The sequence below is a fragment of the Dipodomys spectabilis genome, unplaced genomic scaffold (assembly GCF_019054845.1).
Source record: "Dipodomys spectabilis isolate Male_0828 unplaced genomic scaffold, ASM1905484v1 ptg000002l, whole genome shotgun sequence".
In the NCBI taxonomy this organism is placed as follows: Eukaryota; Metazoa; Chordata; class Mammalia; order Rodentia; family Heteromyidae; genus Dipodomys; species Dipodomys spectabilis.
In genome coordinates, this window is record NW_024870679.1 from 45,376,737 (window position 1) to 45,399,833 (window position 23,097).

At 42.0% G+C, this 23,097-nt stretch overlaps 1 protein-coding gene across 1 annotated transcript in view; it reads right to left on the bottom strand.

Moving 5' to 3' along the window:
- The window catches only part of Gnl2 (G protein nucleolar 2), a 30,691-nt gene extending 8,322 nt beyond the window's left edge, over positions 1 to 22,369 (bottom strand). Inside the window, exons 1-9 of the mRNA XM_042675372.1 lie at positions 22,182 to 22,369; positions 20,646 to 20,730; positions 19,361 to 19,455; positions 16,850 to 16,989; positions 14,139 to 14,323; positions 10,383 to 10,449; positions 7,359 to 7,517; positions 6,475 to 6,588; positions 880 to 1,008 (exon numbers count right to left, since the gene is read on the bottom strand). Of these exons, the coding sequence (XP_042531306.1) occupies positions 880 to 1,008; positions 6,475 to 6,588; positions 7,359 to 7,517; positions 10,383 to 10,449; positions 14,139 to 14,323; positions 16,850 to 16,989; positions 19,361 to 19,455; positions 20,646 to 20,730; positions 22,182 to 22,245 (1,038 nt within the window). The 5' untranslated portion in view covers positions 22,246 to 22,369. The remainder of the gene's footprint in view (positions 1 to 879; positions 1,009 to 6,474; positions 6,589 to 7,358; positions 7,518 to 10,382; positions 10,450 to 14,138; positions 14,324 to 16,849; positions 16,990 to 19,360; positions 19,456 to 20,645; positions 20,731 to 22,181) is intronic.
- Between the last annotated feature and the right edge of the window lie 728 nt (positions 22,370 to 23,097).

Genomic DNA, 23,097 nt, shown 5'->3' on the forward strand with positions numbered 1-23,097 from the left:
TTCTGCTACGTGATCCAGCTTAAGAACATACCTCTCTATACCATATAAACTAGTTTCTATCAGGCTAAGTGTCTAAGAATAAATCAAACAGCATTTCCACTTAGGATTGCACAGTAACAAAAGTGGCCTCTAACATTACTTTTGGAAGCACAGTACTATTTTCTCTTTGCTTCTAGAGGGAATCATACTGTTCCCCTGGAGAACATTCTGTGTTCTTGGTACTGATCCCTCAATGATCAGAATCTATTCTGGGTGTCTTTTCTTAGCCTAGGCATTAAATATTCCTGTTAGTTTTGTCCATCAAAGTAAAAGGCTGGAATGACAACTTAAAATAGCCTTAAATCTGAATGTCATCCATTAAATCACGTAGGAATCAAATAGTATACAAAGCACTCTTACCTAAGTGGGTAGAGCTGGATGTGAGTGGCTCAATCCTATAATCCTAACTACTCAGGACAAGGCTCAAGGCTGAGATCTGAGGATTGTGGATTGGAAGCACCCAGGCAGACAAATCTGCAAGGTTCTTATATCCAGTTACCATCAAAAAGCTAGAATCCGCTGGGTATTTGTGGCTCATGCCTGTAATTCTACCTACTCAGGAGGCTGAGATCTGAGGATTGTGGTTTGAAGCCAGCCCAGGCAGAAAAGTCTATGAGACTCTGATCTCCAATTAACCACTCAAAAACTAGAAGTGGAGTTGTGGCTCAAAGTAGTAGAGTGCTAGTCTTGAAAAAAAAAAAAAAGAAGGCTCAGGGATAGTGCCTAGGTCCTGAGTTCAAATGCAAGAATTGACACCAAAAACAAAACAAAAACTGCTTGTGTTAAACAATCACCCTCCATTAAAAAAATATGCAGGAGAATTCTGTAAGCCAGACATACCTTTGTTTCACCTGCAATGGGAGCCACACTGCAGACTTTCTTGGAGCGCAATGTATTTATCACAGAGCTCTTGCCTACATTTGGATAGCCAATGAACCCCACACTGATCTGTTTCTTGTCCGTGTGCAACTGTGCAAAGAGAATACATATCACATACAAATACACATGAATATTATTCCTTAAGGCGACGAACTGTGTTACTTTGCTAATATAAAGAACACAGCGAAAGTGTTGACAGAACTTAATATGAAGCTTAAGACACACTGGTTACATAGCTTGAGCTGCACATACATGCTTGTTAAGTTAGAGGCCAATCATTTCCTTAGTCATTCACATAAAAAACATCCTTGTTTGAAGATTAACTGCATTTAGGTCAAGAAAAAAGAAGGCACAGTGCCTCACTTGTACAATCTCAGTTACTTGAGAGACAGATTGGGAGGATAATGGTTCCAGCTTGAATAGGAAGTTTCAGAGACTCTATTGCAACAATAAGCTACACATGGTAGGGTGTAGTTAAGAGAATGGTAGTTTGAGGCTGGACCCAGGCAATAAGCTAGAGACCCTACCTGAAAAATAATTAAAACAAAGAGGGCTGAAGTATGGCTCAAGAGGTACAGTCCCTGTCTAGCAAGCATGAGGCTGACCAACTTCAGTACTGTCAAAACACCAAACAAAAAGAAACAAAGGAAGAAACAGCTTGTTAATTGCCAATTTACAGTATCATCACTTACTGCTGCAATACATTCAGAGACAAAAACCTTAACAGATTCACTCACTGAGAGCCTATGACTTGTCTCTCTCCCTCCCTCTCGTTCTCTTTTTTTTTTTTTTTTTTTTGGCCAGTCCTGGGGCTTGAACTGAGGGCCTGGGCACTGTCCCTCAGCTCCTTTTGCTGAAGGCTGGCACTCTACCACTTGAGCCACACTGCCACTTCTGGCTTTTTCTGTTTATGTGGTAATGAGGAATTGAACCCAGGGCTTCCTGCATGCTAAAGAAAGCACTTTACCTCTAAGCTATATTTCCAGCCCTCTCCTTTTCTTTACATAGTACAGTTCATATTTACACTGCTGAAAAGAAGCATCAAGAAAAGAAAAGAAACCTCACATGTTAAAACTCCTCGGAAAAAGTCTCAACCTTTTTTTTTTTTGTCTGTTGCAGGGCCTGGAAACTGTCCTTGAGCTCTTTTTGCTCAAGGCTAGCACTCTTACCACTTTAAGCTATAGGTCCCCTTCCAGTTTTCTGGTGGTTAACTGGAGGTAAGAGTCTCACAGACTTTCCTGGCCAGGTTGGCTCTGAACCTCAAATCTCAGCTTCCTGAGTAGCTAGGATTACAGGTATGAGCCATCAGTGTCCAGTAGGTTTTAACCTTTTAATAACACTCAACTACTTGGGAGACTGAGGCAAAAAGATCCTTTGAGTCTAAAAGTTTGGAGTCAGCCGGGCGCTGGTGGCTCACGCCTGTAATCCTAGCTACTCAGGAGGCTGAGATCTGAGGATCTCGGTTCAAAGCCAGCCCGGGCAGGAGAGACCGTGAGACTCCTATCTCCAATAAACCACTAGAAAACCGGAAGTGGTGCTGTAGCTCAAGTGGTAGAGCACTCGCCTGGAGCTGAAGGACAGCGCCCAGGCCCAGAGTTCAAGCTCCACGACCGACCAAAAAATAAATAAAAATGAAAGTTTGGAGTCATCCTGAGCAACACAGAAGAGAGCTAGAAAGAGAACAATCTTCTTACTAAAGGGGGTGGACTAAATGTGCACACATGTGCTGACCTCACTCACCAAATGCCACAAGAAAGACAACTGTAGGAATCACACACTTAAACCAGTAGAATGAAACACAGGAAACCAAAGAACAAGGTAAAGAAACAAAGACAACAAAATACAAGAAGCTAAAAAGTATCACCTAAAGCCAGGCAATGATGGCTCACAATGATAATCCTACTTACTCAGGAGGCTGAGATCTGAGGATTGCAGCTTAAAACCAGCTTGGGCAGGAAAGTCTGTAAGACTCTTATCACCAATTAAACACCACAAAAACCAGAAGTGAGTTGTGATTCAAGTAGTAGAGTGCTAGCCTTGAGGAAAAAAGCTTAGAGACAGTGCCTGAACCCTGAGTTCAAGCCCCAGGACTGGCAAAAAAAAAAAAAAAAAAAAAAGTACCATCTACTTGGCCACTACATAGTATGACTGCAAACGTGAAAACACTGAAAATCCTGTAAAATGCCAAGTCAAACCTGGGGAACTGGTGGGAGGACAAAAAGACTGGTGACCAGTCTGCCAAAGTAGCTGTTCCTCTCCATCCCCTCAGCACTGGCACAGTTATCTTCTATTCTCACAGAACCCTGGCATCCAGCTTACAGACCTCAGAATTGAAACTGGAAGAATCTTTTCTGGAGAATCATAGACCAAGAGGAAAAAAAAAATTAACTATAGTCAAAAACTATCTACAACAAAACATTTGGTTCCCTATTTAATCACCATTACAGTGAAAGCTATTATTCACCACAGCCTAGCCCTCCCCCTCCCAACATATATGTTGTTTCCCACACCTCCCTTTTAGATAGTTTCTCTATGTAGTCCATGCTGGCCTTGAGTTCATTATCCTCAACCTCCCAAGTGCTAGGTGTACCATCATACTGGCTCTTTTTGGGAACTTTTTTTTTCCCCCAGGATGTAAGTGTCCAGACATGTCTTGAACTCCTGAGCTCAGTCAATCCTCCTGCTTTGACCTCCCAAATAAATGGGACTACAGGTCTATGCCTGTGTCCAGTGTAGTATCTTATTTTAAAATATGAATGGAAGATTAAGACAACCACAGATATAAAGTGTTACTGTAACAGAAAAGCCAGAAAAAAAGCAAGCCAGGCACCAGTGGCTCATGCCTATAATCCTACCTACTCAGGAGGCTGAGATCTGAGGATCATGGTTCAAAGCCAACCAGGGCAGGAAAGTCCGTGAGACTCTATTTCCAGTTAACCACTAGAAAACAGGAAGTGGCACTGTGGCTAAAGTGGTAGAGCATTAGCCTTGAGCTAAAGTGCTCACGGACAGTGCCCAGGTATAGAGTTCAAGCCCTGTTGACTGGCTAAAAAAAGAAAGAAAAACCAAAGCAAGTTGGAAGTAAAAAAGGCAATGTTGGGAGAGAGAAAATAATGCATCCATAAAGTAAGATGAGAAGGGGTCAGAAAGTAAGGTTTTAAACAAGAGCTCTCAAAAGTTGAAGAGTATGTGGTTAAGCCTGCAAAGTAGACCAAAATGTCATATATGCTCCAAAACATATACAATTTAAAACTTAAATCAGGAGGTAAAACCCAGATTCCTCAAAGGAAAAACAGATGGCAAAGGGCAAAAAGCAAACTTCAAAGAGCAACACAGTATCAGAGTATAAGTTCCACTGAATGCCTAGCTCACACTAGTAAAAAGACCCACCAGGCACAGTAATAAACAGGAATTAAAAAAAAAAAAATCCCAGCCACAAAAGATGAGGAGTCAGAATGGCCTCAGATTTCTCAGCAGCAAAAGGAACCAGACAATGTAGTAGTGCCTTTACTGTTCTGTTTATTTTACCTTATAGGGTTGTAAGATAAAATAAAGATGTTTTCAGAATGCAAGGTGTCTTAAACTGTTTTTTCTAAGCCCATCACAAGGAAGGAGTAATCTGGTGCTGGTGACTCATATCAATAATCCTAACTCCCCAAGAGACTGAGATCTGAAGGGTATCAGTTCGAAGCCAGCTAGGCAGAAAGGCCTGCAAGACTCCATATCCAAAATAACCAGCAAAAAGTTGGGCTGGACATGTGACAGAGTACCAACAAGGCTCTGAATTAAAACCCCGGTACTGGCAAAATTTAAAAAATGAAGGGAGGATAAGTAAAAGGACAAGAAATCTCAGAAGTCAGATTTATAGCAGGCCTGTGAGCAGCTAGTTCCTACTGGAGAGAGGGAAAAGTGCTGACTACCAGAGTGGACTACCTACTATACTCAGAAATTCTCAAGGTTCCCACTCTACCAGAGCATCTTCAGGCATATCAGTGGTATAGACACAACCAAAACAGAGAAAAGTGCAAGTAGAGGCAAAAAACTAAAGGAGAACACAAAGCCCTGACCCTGAGTTCAAGCTCTATTACACACAGTCTTCAAAACAAGTAAATTAAGTCCAGGAAAAAAAAAAAAGCTTCTATCAGAAAGGAAGCCACTCAAACTGAGTTGATCAACTGTGACTAGTGTTTCAGTCATAATATGAGTTCTAAATCACATAGTCCAACACTGTTGTCTGTAGACAAAGTAAATGAAGAATGTGTGGAAGGAGGACTGTAAGAAACCTAGCCCTGTCCAGGGTACGAGAGGCCTTCAATTTTAACCTCTCATACCAAAACAATAGTGAAAAACCATAATCCTCATTCTACAGAGGAAATTAAAATTGGGAGGAGGGATAGGAGAGATCAAGAAATCAATAAATTAAATATTAATTATAGAGGCTTGAAGCTAGCCTGGGCTTCAAGAGATTTTTATCTTTTTATTTTTTTGCTGGTCCTGGGGCTTGAACTCGGCCTAGGCACTGTCCCTGAGCCTCTTTGTGCTCAAGCTAGTGGTCTATCTCTTGAACCACAGCATCACTTCTGGCTTCTTCTGAGTGGGTTGTTGGAGATAAGAGTTTCACAGGGCCTTTTCTGCCTGGGCTGGCTTCGAACTGTGATCCTCAGATCTCAGTGTCCTGAGTAGCTAGGATTACAGGCGTGAGCCACTGGCACCCAGCTAGATTCTTATCTTTAGCAAAAAGCTGGAAGTAGAGGCATAGCTCAAGTGGTAGAGCACCAATCTTTTTTTTTTTTTGGTCCGGTCATGGGGCCTGAACTCTGGGCCTGGGCGCTGTCCCTCAGCTCTTCAGCTCAAGGCTAGCACTCTACCAGTTGGCCACAGCACCACTTCCGACTTTTTTCTTTTTGCTTATGTGGTGCTGAGGAATCAAACCCAGGGCCTCATGCATGCAAGGCAAGCGCTCTACCTCTGAGCCACCTTCCCAGCCTAGAGCACCAATCTTGAGCATAAGTATGTACTAACAACATGGAAAGAAACACTAGAAATGATAGCTAAGAATCAGAAGTATTTGCTTCTCAGCAGTGGAGAACACGAAAAAAGTAATCAAAACAAATAGAAAATTGCAGTTACAGAGCATGGATCAGTGAGGACAAGACAGTAATTTGGTTCTAAGACATGCTTGAGGATGGGCAGCAAGGCCCTCCCTGGGCTGAGAGATGAAAACTGCATGGGCCCTGAGGGTGAAGGAGCCTGGCAGGCCTGAAAACCAGGAATGAGGCACAGGAAGTGTGAGGAAGGCAGCCAGCCTCAGGCAGAGGGTAGAATTCTGTCTAGGATGTGGCAGAAAAGGAAGCAACTCTAGTCTAGAACAGTGGCAAAAAGTAATGAGGAAGCACTTCATAATCCCTCATAATCCAGAGGCAGAGTTTTTTACATCACTAGAACACATACTGAGTTGGACATAAAGTCACCTGGTGACAAGACCAGTGGCAAAAGTGGCTCTCATACAAACTCTCAGCTATACAACTCCAGAAGCAGCAGCCCAGGTTTTCATACCTTCCCAAACTGCCGTAGAAGCTGAATGAATGCTCCTTTGCCAAAGGGATTAGTAAGACTTGCATGGAAAGCAAGTGTTGGATATTCTTGGGAGAGAACAGCAACCCATCGTTTCTAAAGGGAGAGAACAAAACATGCTAGTAAATTGTACTTCCTTAGTTACGATATACAGAAGATCCAGAGCTAGAATTACTGTATTGTGTTTCAAATATAGTTACCTAAGGAAAAATGTTATTTATAATTCCTTGAAATATTCTTTTTTTGGGGGTCCGGTCGTGGGGCCTGAACTCTGGGTCTGGGCGCTGTCCCTCAGCTCTTCAGCTCAAGGCTAGCACTCTACCACTTCAGCCACAGCGCCACTTCTGGCTTTTTTTCTCTCTGCTTATGTGGTGTTGAGGAATCGAACCCAGGGCCTCACGCATGCAAGGCAAGTGCTCTACCACTGAGCCACCTTCCCAGCCCCCTTGAAATATTCTTTCAAGTATGACAACGCTTGTTTTTTTGTCTGAGAAATACTGCAAAACAATATTTCCCAAGTGCCTGCACTGCTACTACATGCAATCAGTGGAACACAATGTGTGCTGCAGGACAGCAGCTGCAGCAGCTGCCTATCTGAGGGCACATCATCCTGGTCCTGCAGGGGTCCTGCAGCTGCCCTGTAACACAGCATGCTTATCAGAGGAAGAAGGGCGCCCCTATCTTATCAATGGAGCACACTGCAGTTGTGTTTTCATTAAGAACTCTGCAGTGACTAGAAACCGCTTCAGAAGCACAGCACTTCAATTTCTGAAATTCTAGGAACCATGATACATTAATACATATCTCAAGTCTACTTGAGCTAGAAGTAGCCTTTATCATCTGTTTTGAATTAGCTCTGTACTTACTGTTGCCCAGGTTGGAACAAGGTCACATTTGTTGAGCACAAAAATGAGGTGTTTCCAGGGTTTTTCCTTTTTCAAGTAAGCTTCAATGTGAGGGGAACGGGTACCCATTGGATCTCTAGCATCAAGAACTTGGACTACAACATCTGAAGAGTCTATTACCTGCAAATTCAAAGAGGCAGAAATAGTTTGCTATAATACATACAAAATCCAAGAAGGACAACCTGTAAGGGAATCTGGGCAAATAGTATTTAGAAACTGCACAGCAGCTCTTTCTCTTTTTCTCTTCTTCTATCCCCTGTCTCTGCATGTCTCCATCTCTCACGGGTTTGCTCTCCCCCCAATAAACTTTTTTTCTGCCTGAACCATGTGGTGCTTTCCTTTCCAGTGACCCTTACATCTAGTGCTAAAATCCAGGAGCCATGACTCGGGTGGGGACAGTCAGGAGTCAATGGATCCCTTCCTCCCTCTTCTCTTTCTGAGGGTTAGTCTGCCTCCTTGACCATCCCTCCTCAAACCAAACTGCTGGAAGATGGTTGAACCCCATCTTGGACTTCTTTCCTTTGCCATTGCTGGATACACACCCACCACACTGTCTCCTCTCTACACCTGGTGACATTCTTGAGGCCCACAAGGAACCCTTCACCACAAAACACAGCCCGAAGATCATACAGTCATCCTACTAAGTCTCTAAACTTCTTTTCCCTTCTATTCATCTTTATCCCAAACTCTAACCTGTTCTGGGCTTTGAATAACTGTGTGTTTAAATATCTGACCTTTGAAATAAATCTTGAAATGTTCTCTTACCAACTATGTCTAAATAAATAAGTAAATAAACACCTAAAAAAACAAACAAACTGTACCGCAGCCTGTGAGGAGAGTAGGTATAGTCAATATCAACCCCAGTTATCAGAATTCAGTTTTTTTTTTTTCATCCTATAAATATTTAAAACTTGTCTTTTTGTGTGTGCCAGACTTGGGGTCTGGGTGCTGCCCCTGATCTTTTGTGCTCAAGGCTAGCACTCTACCACATGAGCCACAGATCTACTTCTGGCTTTTTTGGGTGGTTAATTGAAAATAAAAGTCTCATGGTGGGCTGGGAAATTGGCTCAGTGGTAAAATGCTTGCCTCACATGCATGAGGCCCTAGGTTCTATTCCTCAATACCACATAAGCAGAAAAAGCAGAAAATAGTTCTGTGGCTCAAGTGCTAAAGTGCTAGCCTTGAGTTGAAGAGCTGGGGGGGGGGGGGGGGGGGAGAGGGAGAAGGATTGGGTGGGGGGGGGAGGGGGGAGGCTGGGAAGGGATGTGAAGGGTAAACAAAGGAGGAAGCTGCAATGCTTGGTAAGAAATGTATGCATTATCCTGCCCATGTAATTGTAACCCCTCTGTACAGTATGTTCACAAATTTAAAAAAAAAAAAAAATACTAAAAAAAAAAAAAAAAAAGCTGAGGGACAGCGCCAAGGCCAAGAGTTCAGGCCCCATATCCAACAACAACAACAATAATCTCATGAACTTTCCTGTCTGGGTTGGCTTCAATGAGTGATCCTCAAAGTAGCTAAATTTACAGAGGTGATATAAACTACCAGCACCCAGCAAACTCACCAAATTTTAAATACAAAAACTAACCACTAATAGCTACGTGCCGGTGGCTCATACCCTAGTAATCCTAGCTACTCAGGAGGTTGAGATCTGAGGATTACGGTTCAAAGCCAGCCTGGGCAGGAAAGTCTGTGAAATTCTTTTTTTTTTTTTTTGGGGGGGGGAGGGGGGGGGTCCGGTCGTGAGGGCTGAACTCTGAGCCTGGGCACTGACCCTCAGCTCTTCAGCTCAAGGTTAGCACTCTACCACTTGAGCCAAAGCGCCATTTCCGGCTTTTTCTGTTTATGTGGTGCTGAGGAATCGAACCCAGGGCCTCATGCATGCAAGGCAAGCACTCTACCACTGAGCCACCTTCCCAGCCCTCTGTGAGATTCTTATTTCCAATTAACCACCAGAAAACCAGAAGTGGTGCTGTGGCTCAAAACGGTAGAACTCTAGCATTGAGCTAAAAAAGGTCAGGGACAGTGCCTAGGGTCCTGAGTTCAAGCCCTATGACAAACAAAAACAAAAACATAAAAACAAACAAAAAAAAAAACCCTCAACTTACTGGGTTAGCTCTTTACTTGTTAACTACTAAATATTATAGATTTTGTGTATTTCACAGAAAACATATACATATATATGTATATACATGCACATACATGTATATAGTTTAGTTTCTCTGTTACTATACTGTTTAGTTACATGATACTTGAAGAAGGTCTTTCTTCCTAACAATATTATTCTCACAGAGATCTCAGCCAGTTAAGCATCAGATCAGGACTCAGGATGAGAGCGCTGAGCAAAGTATCAACTTTTCCAGACATGCACTCTTACTTACAAAGAAAGGTGGGCAGGACTAAATAGCTTAGTAAGCCGGGCGCTGGTGGCTCACGCCTGTAATCCTAGCTACTCAGGAGGCTGAGATCTGAGGATCGCGGTTCAAAGCCAGCCCGCGCAGGAGAAACCGTGAGACTCCTATCTCCAATAAACCACCAGAAAACCGGAAGTGGCGCTGTAGCTCAAGTGGTAGAGCGCTCGCCTTGAGCTGAAGAGCTGAGGGATAGTGCCTAGGCCCAGAGTTCAAGCCCCACGACCGACAAAAAAAAAAAAAAAAAATTAAAAAAAATTAAAAAATTAAAAATTAAATAGCTTAGTAATTCTCATGAGGCTCTAAGTAAAATAAATGGTAATCAAAAAGAAATACTAGACAGCAAAATATTTAGTGTATATAGGTAGCTGCCATTCTTATGCAGGTAATTGTAAATACAGTCCCCTAGAATAATGGCAGTATGTGTGGCTGCTTAATCCTGGTTTCTTTCTGGAGGGAAGAGGATGAACGTGTAACAGAGCCTGTACTTCATGTGACAGGGTGTCAATCTATCAAAATCAGGTGCTCACAAAAATCATGAAAGCCAAAGGAACTGAGAATGGAAGAATCTTACCTTGTAGAGCTCACCCCATATTCTTTTGGACTGTCCCTTTTTATATATCTCTTCTTGGGCTTCATTTCTAAATAAGAAAGCATTCAAAATGAGCTACAGAAGCACCATCAATATGAAAACGATGCTTATAGTAGAATACTATCCAGCTTCAAAAAGAAGGCATACTCTAACACACATTACAATTATAGATAAACTTTGAATACATTGTACGAAGTAAAACAGCCAATAGAAAACGACACATTTTGTTTCCACTTGTATGAGGTACCAAGACAAGTTATGCTCACAAAACAAAGAATGGTAGTTACAAAGGACTGAGGAAGGAAGGAATGGGATTGGCATTTAATGGGTGCAGACTTTTAGTTTGGGATGATGAGAAGTTCTGGAGGTAGACACTGGTAAAGGTTGTGCAACAGTATAATTGTACTTAAAACCACTCAACTATACTTAAAATGGTTATAGTGGTAGATTTTGACCATATGTAGTTATACGTAGTCTATCACAATTAAAAAAAAAATAAATGGGGGGGAAACACAGCTGTAGTGTCAGTGAATTATGAAATGGTACAAGCAGGACCATAATTACAACGTACATTTCAGTTCCATGTGAAGTAAATGAGTTTTTTTCTGATAAGTTTAAATCTGTTTATTCTGATAAGGCTTAGAATCTATTTATCTGAGGAAAATAAAAAGCCTTTTTTTTTCCCTTTTTGCCAGTTCTGGGGCTTAACCTCAGTGCCTGGGTGCTGTCCCTGAGCTTGTTTTGCTCAAGGCTAAAACTATCAATTAAGCCACAGCTCCACTTCCAACTTTTCTTTTTCTTTTTTGTAGTTAATTGGAGATAAAGAATGTTGGAATGGGGCTGGGAAGGTAGCTCAGCGGTAGAGTGCATGCCTTGCAAGAACGTTGGACATGACAGGCACTGGTGATTCAGGCCTGTAATCGTAGCTAGTTAGGAGGCTGAGATCTGAGAATCACAGTTCAAAGCCAGCCCAGGCAGGAAAGTCCGTGAGATTCTTATCTCCATTTAACTACCAGAAAACTAGAAGTGGTCCTGTGGCTCAAAGTGGTAAAGTGGGGGCTGGGAAGATGGCTCAGTGGTAGAGCGCTTGCCTTGCATGCCTGAGGCCCTGGGTTTGATTCCTCAGCACCATATAAGCAAAAAGAAAAAAGCCGGAAGTGGCGCTGTGGCTCAAGTGGTAGAGCGCTAGCCTTGAGCTGAAGAGCTGAGGGACAGCACCCAGGCCCAGAGTTCAGGCCCCACGACCGGACCCAAAACAAACAAACAAACAATCAAAGTGGTAAAGTGCTAACCTTGAGCAAAAAGAACTCAGAGACAGTGCCCAGGTCCTGAGTTCAAATTTCATGACCCACCAAAAAACAAAGAACCTCAGACTTTCCTGCCTGGGCTGGCTTCAAATAGTTTGTTTTCCCCTATTACCTCCTGTATCTTTTGGAGGAGGGAAAATTTAAAATCACTAGAAGATGACAGATGACAGAGCCAACTGGAAAATCCAAATACTTTTTTTTTTTTTTTTTTGTCGATCATGGAGCCTGAACTCTGGGCCTGGGCACTGTTCCTCAGCTCTTCAGCTCAAGGCTAGCACTTTACCACTTGAGCCACAGTGCCACTTCCAGGCCTTTTCTGTTTATGTGATACTGAGGAGTCGAATCCAGGGCCCCATGCATGCAAGGCAAGCACTCTACCACTGAGCCACCTTCCCAGCCCCAAATCCAAATACTTTTAAGAATAAATGAGCCTGCTCTTTCCTTCTGGTTGGCCTCAAATGGTTTGGCATTGTCTTTAGCAGGCCCCAAGCTTGGGGTAAACTGGCAAAAGAAATGAAGTGACATTACCACACCACTGGAAAAGGGACACAACCTCAACTTCAGTTAAAAGACATCTCTCCAGCCCTGCCCAAGGAAGCTAAGCCAGTAAACCCTCCCTATAGGGCAACAGGACAGCTGCCCGTCAATAACAAGCATAAGGAAGTGATGCTGTGGCTCAAGTCTTGAACTGAAGAGCTGAGGGACAGTGCCCAGGCCCCACGAACAACAACAACAAAAAAACACAAGCATAACCTTTGACACCATGGTTTGCCATACAGAATATCGTTGGGGAATATATAAAAGTGAGGAAAATTCAGTCACACTGATAATTCACCCTAGGGGAAAACTATAAATAGCCTATTAAACATTATATTAGTGTTGACTGATGTGGGAATTATTCTTTTTGGGAGGGGGTAGGGGAAAGAACTCAGGGCCTTGTGCATATGCTCTACAACCAAGCTTCTCCCCTAAACCTTGGGGTTTTACTTTTTACTTTTTCTAGAACTGGGCCTTCTGCCAGTGAGGCACGTCCTCTATCATTTGACCACTTGCTGCCCCCACTTTCCTGTTAGCTGTTATTCCCTCCCTCCCTCCCCACTTCCTCTCTGGATAGTTTTACTTTTACAAGATAACAGGAATCAGACATAGGTAGTGATAATAATGGTTGTACAACATTATGAGTCTTTTCTTTTTTGTTAACAGTATTGGGTCTTAAACTCAGGGCCTGGGTGCTATCCCTTAGCACTTTTTTTCTGTTTTTTTGCTTAAGGCTGATAGTCTACCATTTGAGCCACAGTTCCACTTCCAGCTTTTTGGTAACCAGAGATAAGAACTCACAGACTTTTCTGCCCCAGCTGGCTTCCAACTGTGATCCTCTGACCCCTGCCTCCTTTGTAGCTGAGATTAAAGGTATGAGTCATTAGCACCCAGATTCAATCTTTATACATTCTAAAGTTGTGTTATTTTCAAGACAGGGTCTCTGTTTACACTTGAGTCTACCTGGACTGCTATCCTTCTATTTGTGCTCTTCCCTGCATTACTAAGACATACCACCACCATCACAGGTATATACCACCACACATGGCCACTGTGTTTTCCCTTATCTTGGAATGACAGGTATGTGTTACCATGATCAACCACTAGTAAATGGAGATTCACAAATCTTTGGGGGGGGGGGGGGCTGGCTGCTGTCAAACTGAAAAATCCTAATCTCAGTTTCCCAGGTAGCTAGGATCACAATACTGAACTACCACGCCTAATCCTCAAGCAATTATTTTTATAAGCCAAGGTCTTGCTATATAGACAAGGCTGCCCTCAAATTCAGGCTCATTCTTGCCTCAACCTTCAAGTTCTGGGATTACAGGAACATATCACAACACCTGACATGTATTCGTAATAATTTAGGAAAACATAAAATTAAAAAGCCTGTTTGGTTGGGAACCAGTGGCTCATGCCTATAACCCTGGCTATTTAGATGGCTTGTACTTATGGATCTCAGTTCAAAGCCAACCAAGGCAGAAAAGTCTGTGATAATATTAACTCCAATTAACCACCAAAGAACTAGAAGCGAAGCTATGGTTCAAGTGGTAGAGTCGCCAGACTTGAGCAAAAAAGCCTAGGCATAGTACCCAAGCTCTAGTACTGGTACCAAAAAAAAAAGTTAAAAGTAGGCTTAAGGTATTGTAAAGAAAATATGAATGTAAAAACATATCTAGCAGAGTCAGGTACCCGTGGCTCTGGTCTATAATATTAACTACTCAGGAGTCTGAGACCTGGGAGATCATGGTTTGAAGCCAGCCTAAGAACAAGAGTCTCCATCTCCCATTAGCCAGCAAAAAAACTGGGCTGGAGACATGACTCAAGTAACAGAGTAGCAGCGAAAAGAAGCTGAAGAAGAAATGATGAGACCAAACAAACCTCGAAAGCATACCTCACACCAGTGTCCTCAGTTACCAAATCGCGATCTTTGCCCTGGTCATAGCTCTCTGTGGACATTTCAGCGTTTTCTATAAGAGACTGCATATCACTTGCAAATAAATTTGGCCGCTTTCTCTGTGACTTGGGTCCAAATGTAGTTTCAAAACTTTCAGTATCAAGAATGTGCACCTTTGAGTTCTAAAGGGAAAAGAATTACAGATAAAACTAAGGAAAGCATAGAGAAAAAAAGAATGCTAATAAAACCACCTGCTTTACCCACATTAAAACCTGTTTAAGAACATGGATTCAGTCTGGCTGCAAATTAGATATGTCTATTTAAATAACACACTTGTTCTTCTATTCTGAAGCATTATAAGTTTCCTGGGAGAAATGCAAAACTAATACAAATAAAGCAAATATGAAAAGTTGTATGGTATTTGCCAAAAACTGTTTTATTTCATTTATCATAAATTTTAGTCAAATGCAATTAAGGCTACAATGATGAAAATTAACTTATCTTTTTTGACCATTTTTTTGAGCGTTCATGTAAGTGCATAAGATTCGCCAAATTCACAGATTTTGTCAAGGAAAATCATACTCAAATTTATGTTTTTTTTTAAACCAACTGTAAATGCCAACTTTTTCTTGGAAGTCCATTTCTTTCATGGCTAAAAGGAATTGCTTGTTTTTTAAGATGCATTTTAGTTTCAGATAACATTTTCCCTAATTTAGGTAACATTTTTATTAAATGCACATGGAAAGACTTTTATTAAATGCACATGAAAGATATCTAGTGAAGTCCAAAAGAATAGGTTAGATGTGATAAAAGAAACTTGATAGTAACTAGAACTTGATGTGCCTGTAAAGGAATTACAGGCATAGGAATTCTTGAAGCAGGATAAAAGTCAAAGTTTGAGTTAGCATCTATCACGTAACAGATTGTTAAGAAGCAGCAGAGAATCTCATTTAAAAAAAAAAAGAATCACTCTCCCTCAGTACAAGCTCCCTGGTAAGTAGACTGTTACAAAACTTGGGGTAGGATTGAGCCTCAAAGCTTCGAGCTTTTAATTCATCTCCCTTTGACTTCTAAGGCTCTTTAAACTTCTACTGTTTGTTCTTCCTTTGGTTTTCCTTGCTAGCTTCCAAGTAAGGGAACATCCTCAAAGACTAACATTTTCCATGGGAACTAGGTTCTAAAGTCAAGTACAATCAAATTTATCCTTAAAAATCTTATACCTATGAAATACAGTATATTTAATTTTGTGTATATGCTGGAACTAATTAATGTTCAAATGTAAATCAAGTTACATTACTTTTACCATACTGCTACATAATTCTAATATACAAAGAGCTAAATGTGTAAAAGTTAAAGCATATCTGATTTGACTCTCCTGCTCAGAATCATCTTGTAGTTAGATCTCCTAATATCACACTAAAACAAGTAAGCTTTTGAGGCCAAAGCAGAAAATCCATCAATTATTTGAAACTTTCATTGCAACAAATTATAAGATGACTGTGGTAAATACAGGCCCTCCATTCTACCTATCAGCTATTTAAGCACTTGATTTTAGGAGCACCAAATAACTGGAACAAAACAATAAATCCATAATAGAACCTCTCTGTTCTTCCCAGAAACAGGATTCAATAGTTGGTTAGAAGATGGCTTTAGGGAGAAATGACAAAGAGAACAAGGGAAATGAGCAACTTGTCTGTGGTTCATGAATTACACTCATGTGTTTCCCTGAAAGAAAACAGTCACTCCACTAATAGGTGCCATTCTTCTAGTCCATCATAAAACAAAACATAATTGACAAAACCTGAGGCAATAACCAGGCCCTGGCTTTTATTTTGTTCTCCAAGTAAACACTTTTCTTTGAACTGTTTAATCCATGTATGCATGTCAATGTTTTCCTCTCCTCCTTATACTGGAACTGAAGCTTATGTACTGGCTACATTTCTGGGAATTATTATTCAATGCAAGTAAAAATGTGCAGAGAAACATTAGGCGATTTCTTTGTTCTATTCGAAGCTCATTCTACTCCATCCAGATCCAGTTCTCATTGTACTTCAAACTTCAGCAATCAACAACTGTCTGAACAGCACCCTTCCTTTCCTTCAGCTGAAAAGAATCTCCAAGGATCTCATCAAAGCCAGGGAAGAACAAAACACCAAAGGACTCCTTCCATTTCAATCCTAATGCTACATCTCTCTGTAGTCTGATGGAATTACCACTTAAAACAAGTCTGCCTACCAACATAAAAAAAGGGCTGGGATGTAGTTCACTTGCCAAACATGTACAAGACCCAGTGTTCAATTCCCAGTACTGCAAGGAAGAAACTAAAATTACTACCAGTTTACTGTCAACTTAGTCTTTATGAGGAAGTATGCTATGTGTTTACTGCGGGCCAAATGCTTTACAGAAGTTTCATCTGTATCCACACAGGAAGCCAAGTTGTCTTTACAGGCAGGAAAGTTAATGCTCACGTGGAGAAACCTAACTAAGGGTACTGAAAGAGACTGAGCAAGGTCCCATTCCAAACTCTGAATTTCAATCCAGTATGCCACTGTAGCTGTATGGCAAAACTCAATTCTTACTAAAACTGAGATCCTACCAATGGTGAAAAGAGGAAAGTCTCAGAAGAAAAAGCCAAAAAGTTACAGAGGTATCTCCAGGAAGTTTGTCTATGCAATTCAATTCCATCACCAGGATATCCTACATCTTACATGAGGCTGGATCCGATCATGGAGAAGAGACATTGGTAACTTGCTTTGCTTCATGACAACTTTATATGGATCCTTCATAACTTTATCCATTTCCTCTTGAAACTTTTGTAATGATGACTGCTTAATCACACGTGTGTTTCCTGTTTTATAAGTAAAAACATTGCTACTTAATAGCTTGGATTCACTCACCTCTGCATCCATTCTACCTGACCCTCATCCACCCAATCAATTACATATCGTTCCGTGTAGCTGTTTTCAAACATGAGGGGGGAAAAAAAATCTAACACCCTCCCCAGCACTCAATCACAATGCATATCCACCAACCTCAACACACACAAGTATTGATAGTTTTCCAAGCCCATTTCCTGACTAGATGAAACTGAAAAAAAAAAAATCACTGAATGGAAATTAAGATCTGACAAATGTCCTGATTCTTGTTAGTTTTGGCAAAGAAATCTGGAGCCAATCATAGCTGATTGGTTTGTATAGATAGGAGCCTTGCACTCAGAAACTCCTCACAGTTGTAATTTTTAGGACTATGAGGGACTGAAGAATCTATGAACCACTAAATTTATTGTAAAGAAAACAGAACAAAGCTCTGAAACACTATGTGGTGAACCCCTTATAAGTAAAAAATCCAGAAGGAAGTACTCAATTAAGCAGCAGTGCAGCACAAATGTAAACATCGGGGCTGATGACATTTATACAATACTATTTGCTAGCTTTTTTCACATATTTAATTAACTGACACAACAGTCCTGTGAGATGATACTATTCTTCCTTTTTGTGTTATTGAGGTTTTGAACTTAGGGTTTCATGCTTGCTTAAGTAGACAGGTGCTCTACCACTGGAGCGAGGCCATCTGGCTTTAGTTATTTTTCAGATAAAAATCTCATTTTTTGCCTGGGCCAAGCTCAGGCTGATTGCCTCCAATCTATGCCTACACATATCTTGGATTATAGATATACTTACACACCAGACTTGAGATGAGGTCTTGCTAAACCTCTTGCTCAGGCTGGCCTCAAAATGCGATCTCATGATGGTACTACTACTCTTACTCCCATCTTTTAGAGATTACAAAGACTGATGGATAGACTTAATAAACAGTCACATAGTTGGCAGAACTCGATTTCAAATTTAGGCTCTATGAAGCTGGGAAGGTGGCTCAGTGGTAGAGTGCTTGCCTTGCATGCATGAAGCCCTGGGTTCGATTCCTCAGCACCACATAAGCTGAAAATGCCAGAAGTGGCGCTATGGCTCAAGTCATAGAGCACCCGCCTTGAGCTCAAGAGCTGAGAGACAGTGTACAGGTCCAGAGTTCAGGGCCATGATGACCACCACCACCACTAAAACCAAATTCAAGCTCTATGGATCTGAAGTTTTGGTACTTATTAGCTATGCTGAATGCCCCTCTATACCATGTTATAGACTTTTTTTTTTTTTTGGGGGGGGGGGTTCGGTTGTGGGGCCTGAACTCTGGGTATGGGCGCTGTCCCTCAGCTCTTCAGCTCAAGGCTAGTGTTCTACCACTTGAGTCACAGCACCACTTCCGGCTTTTTTCTTTTTGCTTATGTGGTGCTGAGGAATTGAACCCAGGGCCTCAGGCATGCAAGGCAAGCACTCTACCACTGAGCCACCTTCCCAGCCCCACATTTTTCTTTTGTGATGGCAAAAACTGAACTTTATGCCTACATGGCAATGCTCTTCTATTGAGCTCCATCCCCAGCTCCTCCTGTGAGAGGTATAAAAGATAAAAAGTGATTACTATCTCTCTCCAGGCACAGAATCAAATACTAGGCAAATAGTGACCACCAACCACCTTATTAAGAGCCAATTAAAGTCTGAAAGGGAGAGTTTCCAAAGGAAGATGTGCCCTGAGACTGAAGATACTTCTTATTCATACCTGGAAAAGCCAAAAACTCGGATCCACTCTGCTGCAAGCCAAAAGAAGGGCTAGACTGCAAAGCCACTTATCAGACAGTGCAACCAGAAAGTGAGAGGTGAGAGTTCCAAGATTTATGAATGATAGTCATTAAGAATAGCTTTACCTGCTTAAGTGGTAAGGAGGCTCACAATTAAGAATTAGGGATGGGCACCGGTGGGTCACGCTTGTAATCCTACTTACTCAGGAGGTTGAGATCTGAGGATCATGGTTCAAAGCCAGCCAGGACAAGAAAAGCCATTAAACTCATCTCCAATAAACCACCAGAAAACCAGAAGTGGTGCTGTTGCTCAAGTGGTAGAGTGCTAACCTTGAGTTAAAGAGCTGAGGGACAGCGCCCAGGCCCAAAGTTCAAGCCCCACGACCGACCCAAAAAAATAGCAAGTATTTCTGAAATCCACCACTAGTCTCAGCACTTGTTTCCCACTGCAAGGATTTCTTATCCTTTTCTCATACAATCTTTGACAGTTTGACTAACCAAAACCGTCTGCCTTTTAGGTATTTACAACTCTATCCTTCTCCACACAACATACATTTTACAGAACAAAGAAACAGGTGACAATACTCACCAAACCATTTAATATTTGGCTCTACTCGTGCCACTGTGCCAGAAGCCACTGTTGACTGATACTGCAGAGGCTTAATCACTTTACCACGACTGTTTCTAAATTGAGGAAATAACAGATTTGGGTTGACAACAGAAGAAAGGCAACAACAGCAAAGTTTGGCTTACAGAATACCCTTTCCATCAAAAAGACTTTTTTTTTAGGTTTTAAATGATCATGAAATACAGCTTTTGGTAAACAAAAAGCACTTCTACATTTGAAACAGATTACCCAAAAGACATTTAACCTCTTGCAACAGACCACGTAATGATTTCTGCTAGATGAATAACAATGCTGTTTAAAAATCCACTTACTGTTTGTTTGCTTTTTTAAAAAAAGTCACATACTTGAGTCTTTTGGGTAAATTAGTTGAGGGCTGGCTTAAATGAATTTCAAGTAGAGAGTGATTTATCCTGGAACTCGAAATTCTAAAACAAGGGGCTGGGAAGGTGGCTCAGTGGTAGAGCACTTGCCTTGCATGCATGAGGCCCTGGGTTCGATTCCTCAGCACCACATAAGCAAAAAGAAAAAAGTTGGAAGTGGTGCTGTGGCTCAAGTGGTAGAGCGCTAGCCTTGAGCTGAAGAGCTGAGGGACAGTGCCCAGGCCCAGAGTTCAGGCCCCATGACCTGACCCCCCCCCCCCAAAAAAAAATTCTAAAACAAACAGCAAAGTAGGTGAGTAAGAGAGATTAAATTTACTGATGTTTTTGTTTAAGACACATCTTTTAGAAGAGATAATTTAATTACCAAACAAATCTAGACCAGCTAGCAAAATGTCACACTCAGTCCCTAGAGCAGATGCTGCCTCAGTAGAACTCAAGAGTTTCTAAGTGACACAATTCTGTGATTTAAAGCCTGAGTCAAGAAAACAGGTTTTGGGTTTTTTTTTTAAAGGGTGGGGGGCATCTTTCATAAATAATCCTGCATGTTTTTTTTTTTTTTATTATTTCTATCTGATAGTAATTACCTCTGAAATTTAATGATCCCTTGGTGGAGACTAGTCTATAAGGAACAAAATTCTACCTTGGGAAGTATGAAACAATCACCATTTCACCATCCAGACCTATACCTTTAACCAGGAATCAATGATTTATCACAATGCTCATGTAAAACGGTATTTGATAATATACTATTCCTATTTGGGGTCAATGGGGTTTGGGAACATTAGAAGCTTACAAGGTTTCAGCTCAAAGTCAAGGACAGTATCATAAAGGAGAAAGGGGTAAGGAAGACAATGCCCAATGCTCACCTGCGCTCCTTTTGCCTGTACATGTTCAGGCGCCGGATTGTGGCCCGGTCTCTCATGTTTTGGCCTCCTGCTCCCTGTACTCGATCTAGGAATAACAGTAGTTGACAGTATACTACTAAACAATCAAAAGCGTAAATATGACAGCTTAAAATGCATCTTTCTAGACTAGGCAAGTCTAGAAAATTTCTGCTCCAATAAATTACTACTACTGGAGTTATGTCTTGGCTGATTCAATCAATAACTCCAAAAGGACTGGGTTTAACAATGATGACTGCTAATTTGCCCACATTGCAGACATCGTTTCATTTAATCCATATGGTAGTCATAGGGAGATACATTATTCTCATGCTGAAGGCCAAGAAATCAAGGCACAGTACTCAGGCATTTCACCTAAAGTGAAACACCTACTAATTGTCAGAGCCAGAATTAGAACACAAAAGCATGTGATCACCATCTAGGTTATTAACCATGTAGGTACTTACTTTCTTGTCTCAGTTTATCAAATGCTGAGTGTCAGGTGCATGCACTATGTTATAATACAAACATGTTCTTAATTTCTTAAGTGAATAAGTTAAAATTAGTAGCAATTTTTGCCTTGTCAGAGACAAACAACAAGGCAAATAAATAAGCAAAGTATTTTTACCTAGCTTCTCCTATCACCTGTATGCACCTGAAGTACTGGCAGCTTTACTAAGAAAAGCCACTTTTCCTATTTTGGTTCAGTCTCTTTACCAGTAAAAAAAATCACAATCTTTGAAGGCCTCTTTGGGTCCAGTATTCTGAGATTCCAGGATACTCTAACTGGATTATTTGTCCAGGGGAAACATCTGACATGTGTTGTCGTTTAAAAAAAAACAAAAAACAAAAACCAACGCTCTAAACCATAAAGTTTAATTGCCTAAACTCAAATGAAAGAGACTACCCCAAAGCCCATCTTGTTCACCCTGGTGGTGGAAACTCGGCAAAACATGTTCTCATCTGCGGAAACACCTGTATCGAAAATGATCGTTATCTAGCGGCATAATTCCAAGGGACAAATCTGCAAACTTTTTCCCCACTTAACTGGCCAAAGCTAAGGTGGCAAGAAGGTATGGTCAAAGTATGAAAGGCCTCCTAGCTGGGCCTAATGTTTTGGGTTTTGTTTTTTATATAGGGTCTCACTACGTAGCCCAGGCTGGCTTCGAACTCAGCTTCCCAAGGGCTGGGAGTACAGTCCTACGCCACTTTTAAACTGATTTACTGTATCTCAGTGGCTGGGCCTCCAAGGCTGCCAACGAGTTCACCTCTCCCCAACTTGAGGCCAGGAGACTCCCACCTTGACCCGCCGGGCGTTCAGCTGTCGGACCCCCTGGGTGCCCCTGTGGGCGGTGGCGGGACGCCGCCGCACACGTGACTCGCTTTCCCCCTCCCCTCCACATCCCGGAGCAGCGCCGCCAGGTGCACCCCCCCAACACACCCCGGCCCCTTCAGCTCCCCCCCCCGCCCAGCCAGGCTTCCGCCAGGCCCCCACCCTCCGCCAGCCCCGTCCACCATTACCCGGGTTTGTGCTGGCCTTGGAAGGGTTGATGGTGCTCCGTCCTTTGTACTTGGGCTTCACCATCTTGCCGACGTAACCAGGGCAGTCCTGACTTAGACTTTGGATAAACGAGTTCCGAACTTGCTAGGCCCAGCCGAAGTCACCCGCGTGAACCACGCACGACTACTTCGGCGGAGATACGTCACTTCCGTCCGCACCAATGCCCGCCCCCATTCGACTTCCTGTGAACGCGCAGCGCGCTCCGTGGCACTCTAGGCTCTGGCTCCGCCCCTGGAGCTTTGACGTCATTCAGACTCGAGCTCCGCCCCCTCCAACCCTAGCAACCGCCAAGCGGCCTCTCCATAGCAACCTCTAGTTACCCGGACAAGCGGCTCAGAACTCCAGATTAAAAAGCCTCTTTTCAGACCAGTGGCTCAGATTTATCTTCTGAGTTTGTCCTTTAACGCTTCCAAGAATGATGGAGCTTAAAACCTTAAGCTTGAAGTGTAGCTCGGTAGTAAAGTAAAGCACTTGCTTAGAATGCCCAAGGCCCTAGATTCGCTAGGAAAAGAAAAAAAGACCTCTAATGGTCAGATGGCTTATCATCTGAGAGAGGGGAAGGAGGGAGAGAAAGAGAGAGGGGCCAAACTCCTTGCCATGCCCTACAGAATTCTTGAGATAACTCATACCTCCTGATCGCTCCCTGAATCTTTTCACTGGGTTCTTCAGTTCCCCCCTCAAATGTCATTTATTGGTAAGGTGTAAGAATTAGCAAATAAAAATGCAGGACATCTAGTTAAATTGGAATTCCAGGTAAAGAACGAATACATTTTCTAGAATAAGCTAATTCCAAATAAAAATTGTTCATTGTTCATCTGTAATTTTCAAATTGAAAATTTGTCCTGTTTTTTTAATCTGGCAACACTTTCTTTTGGA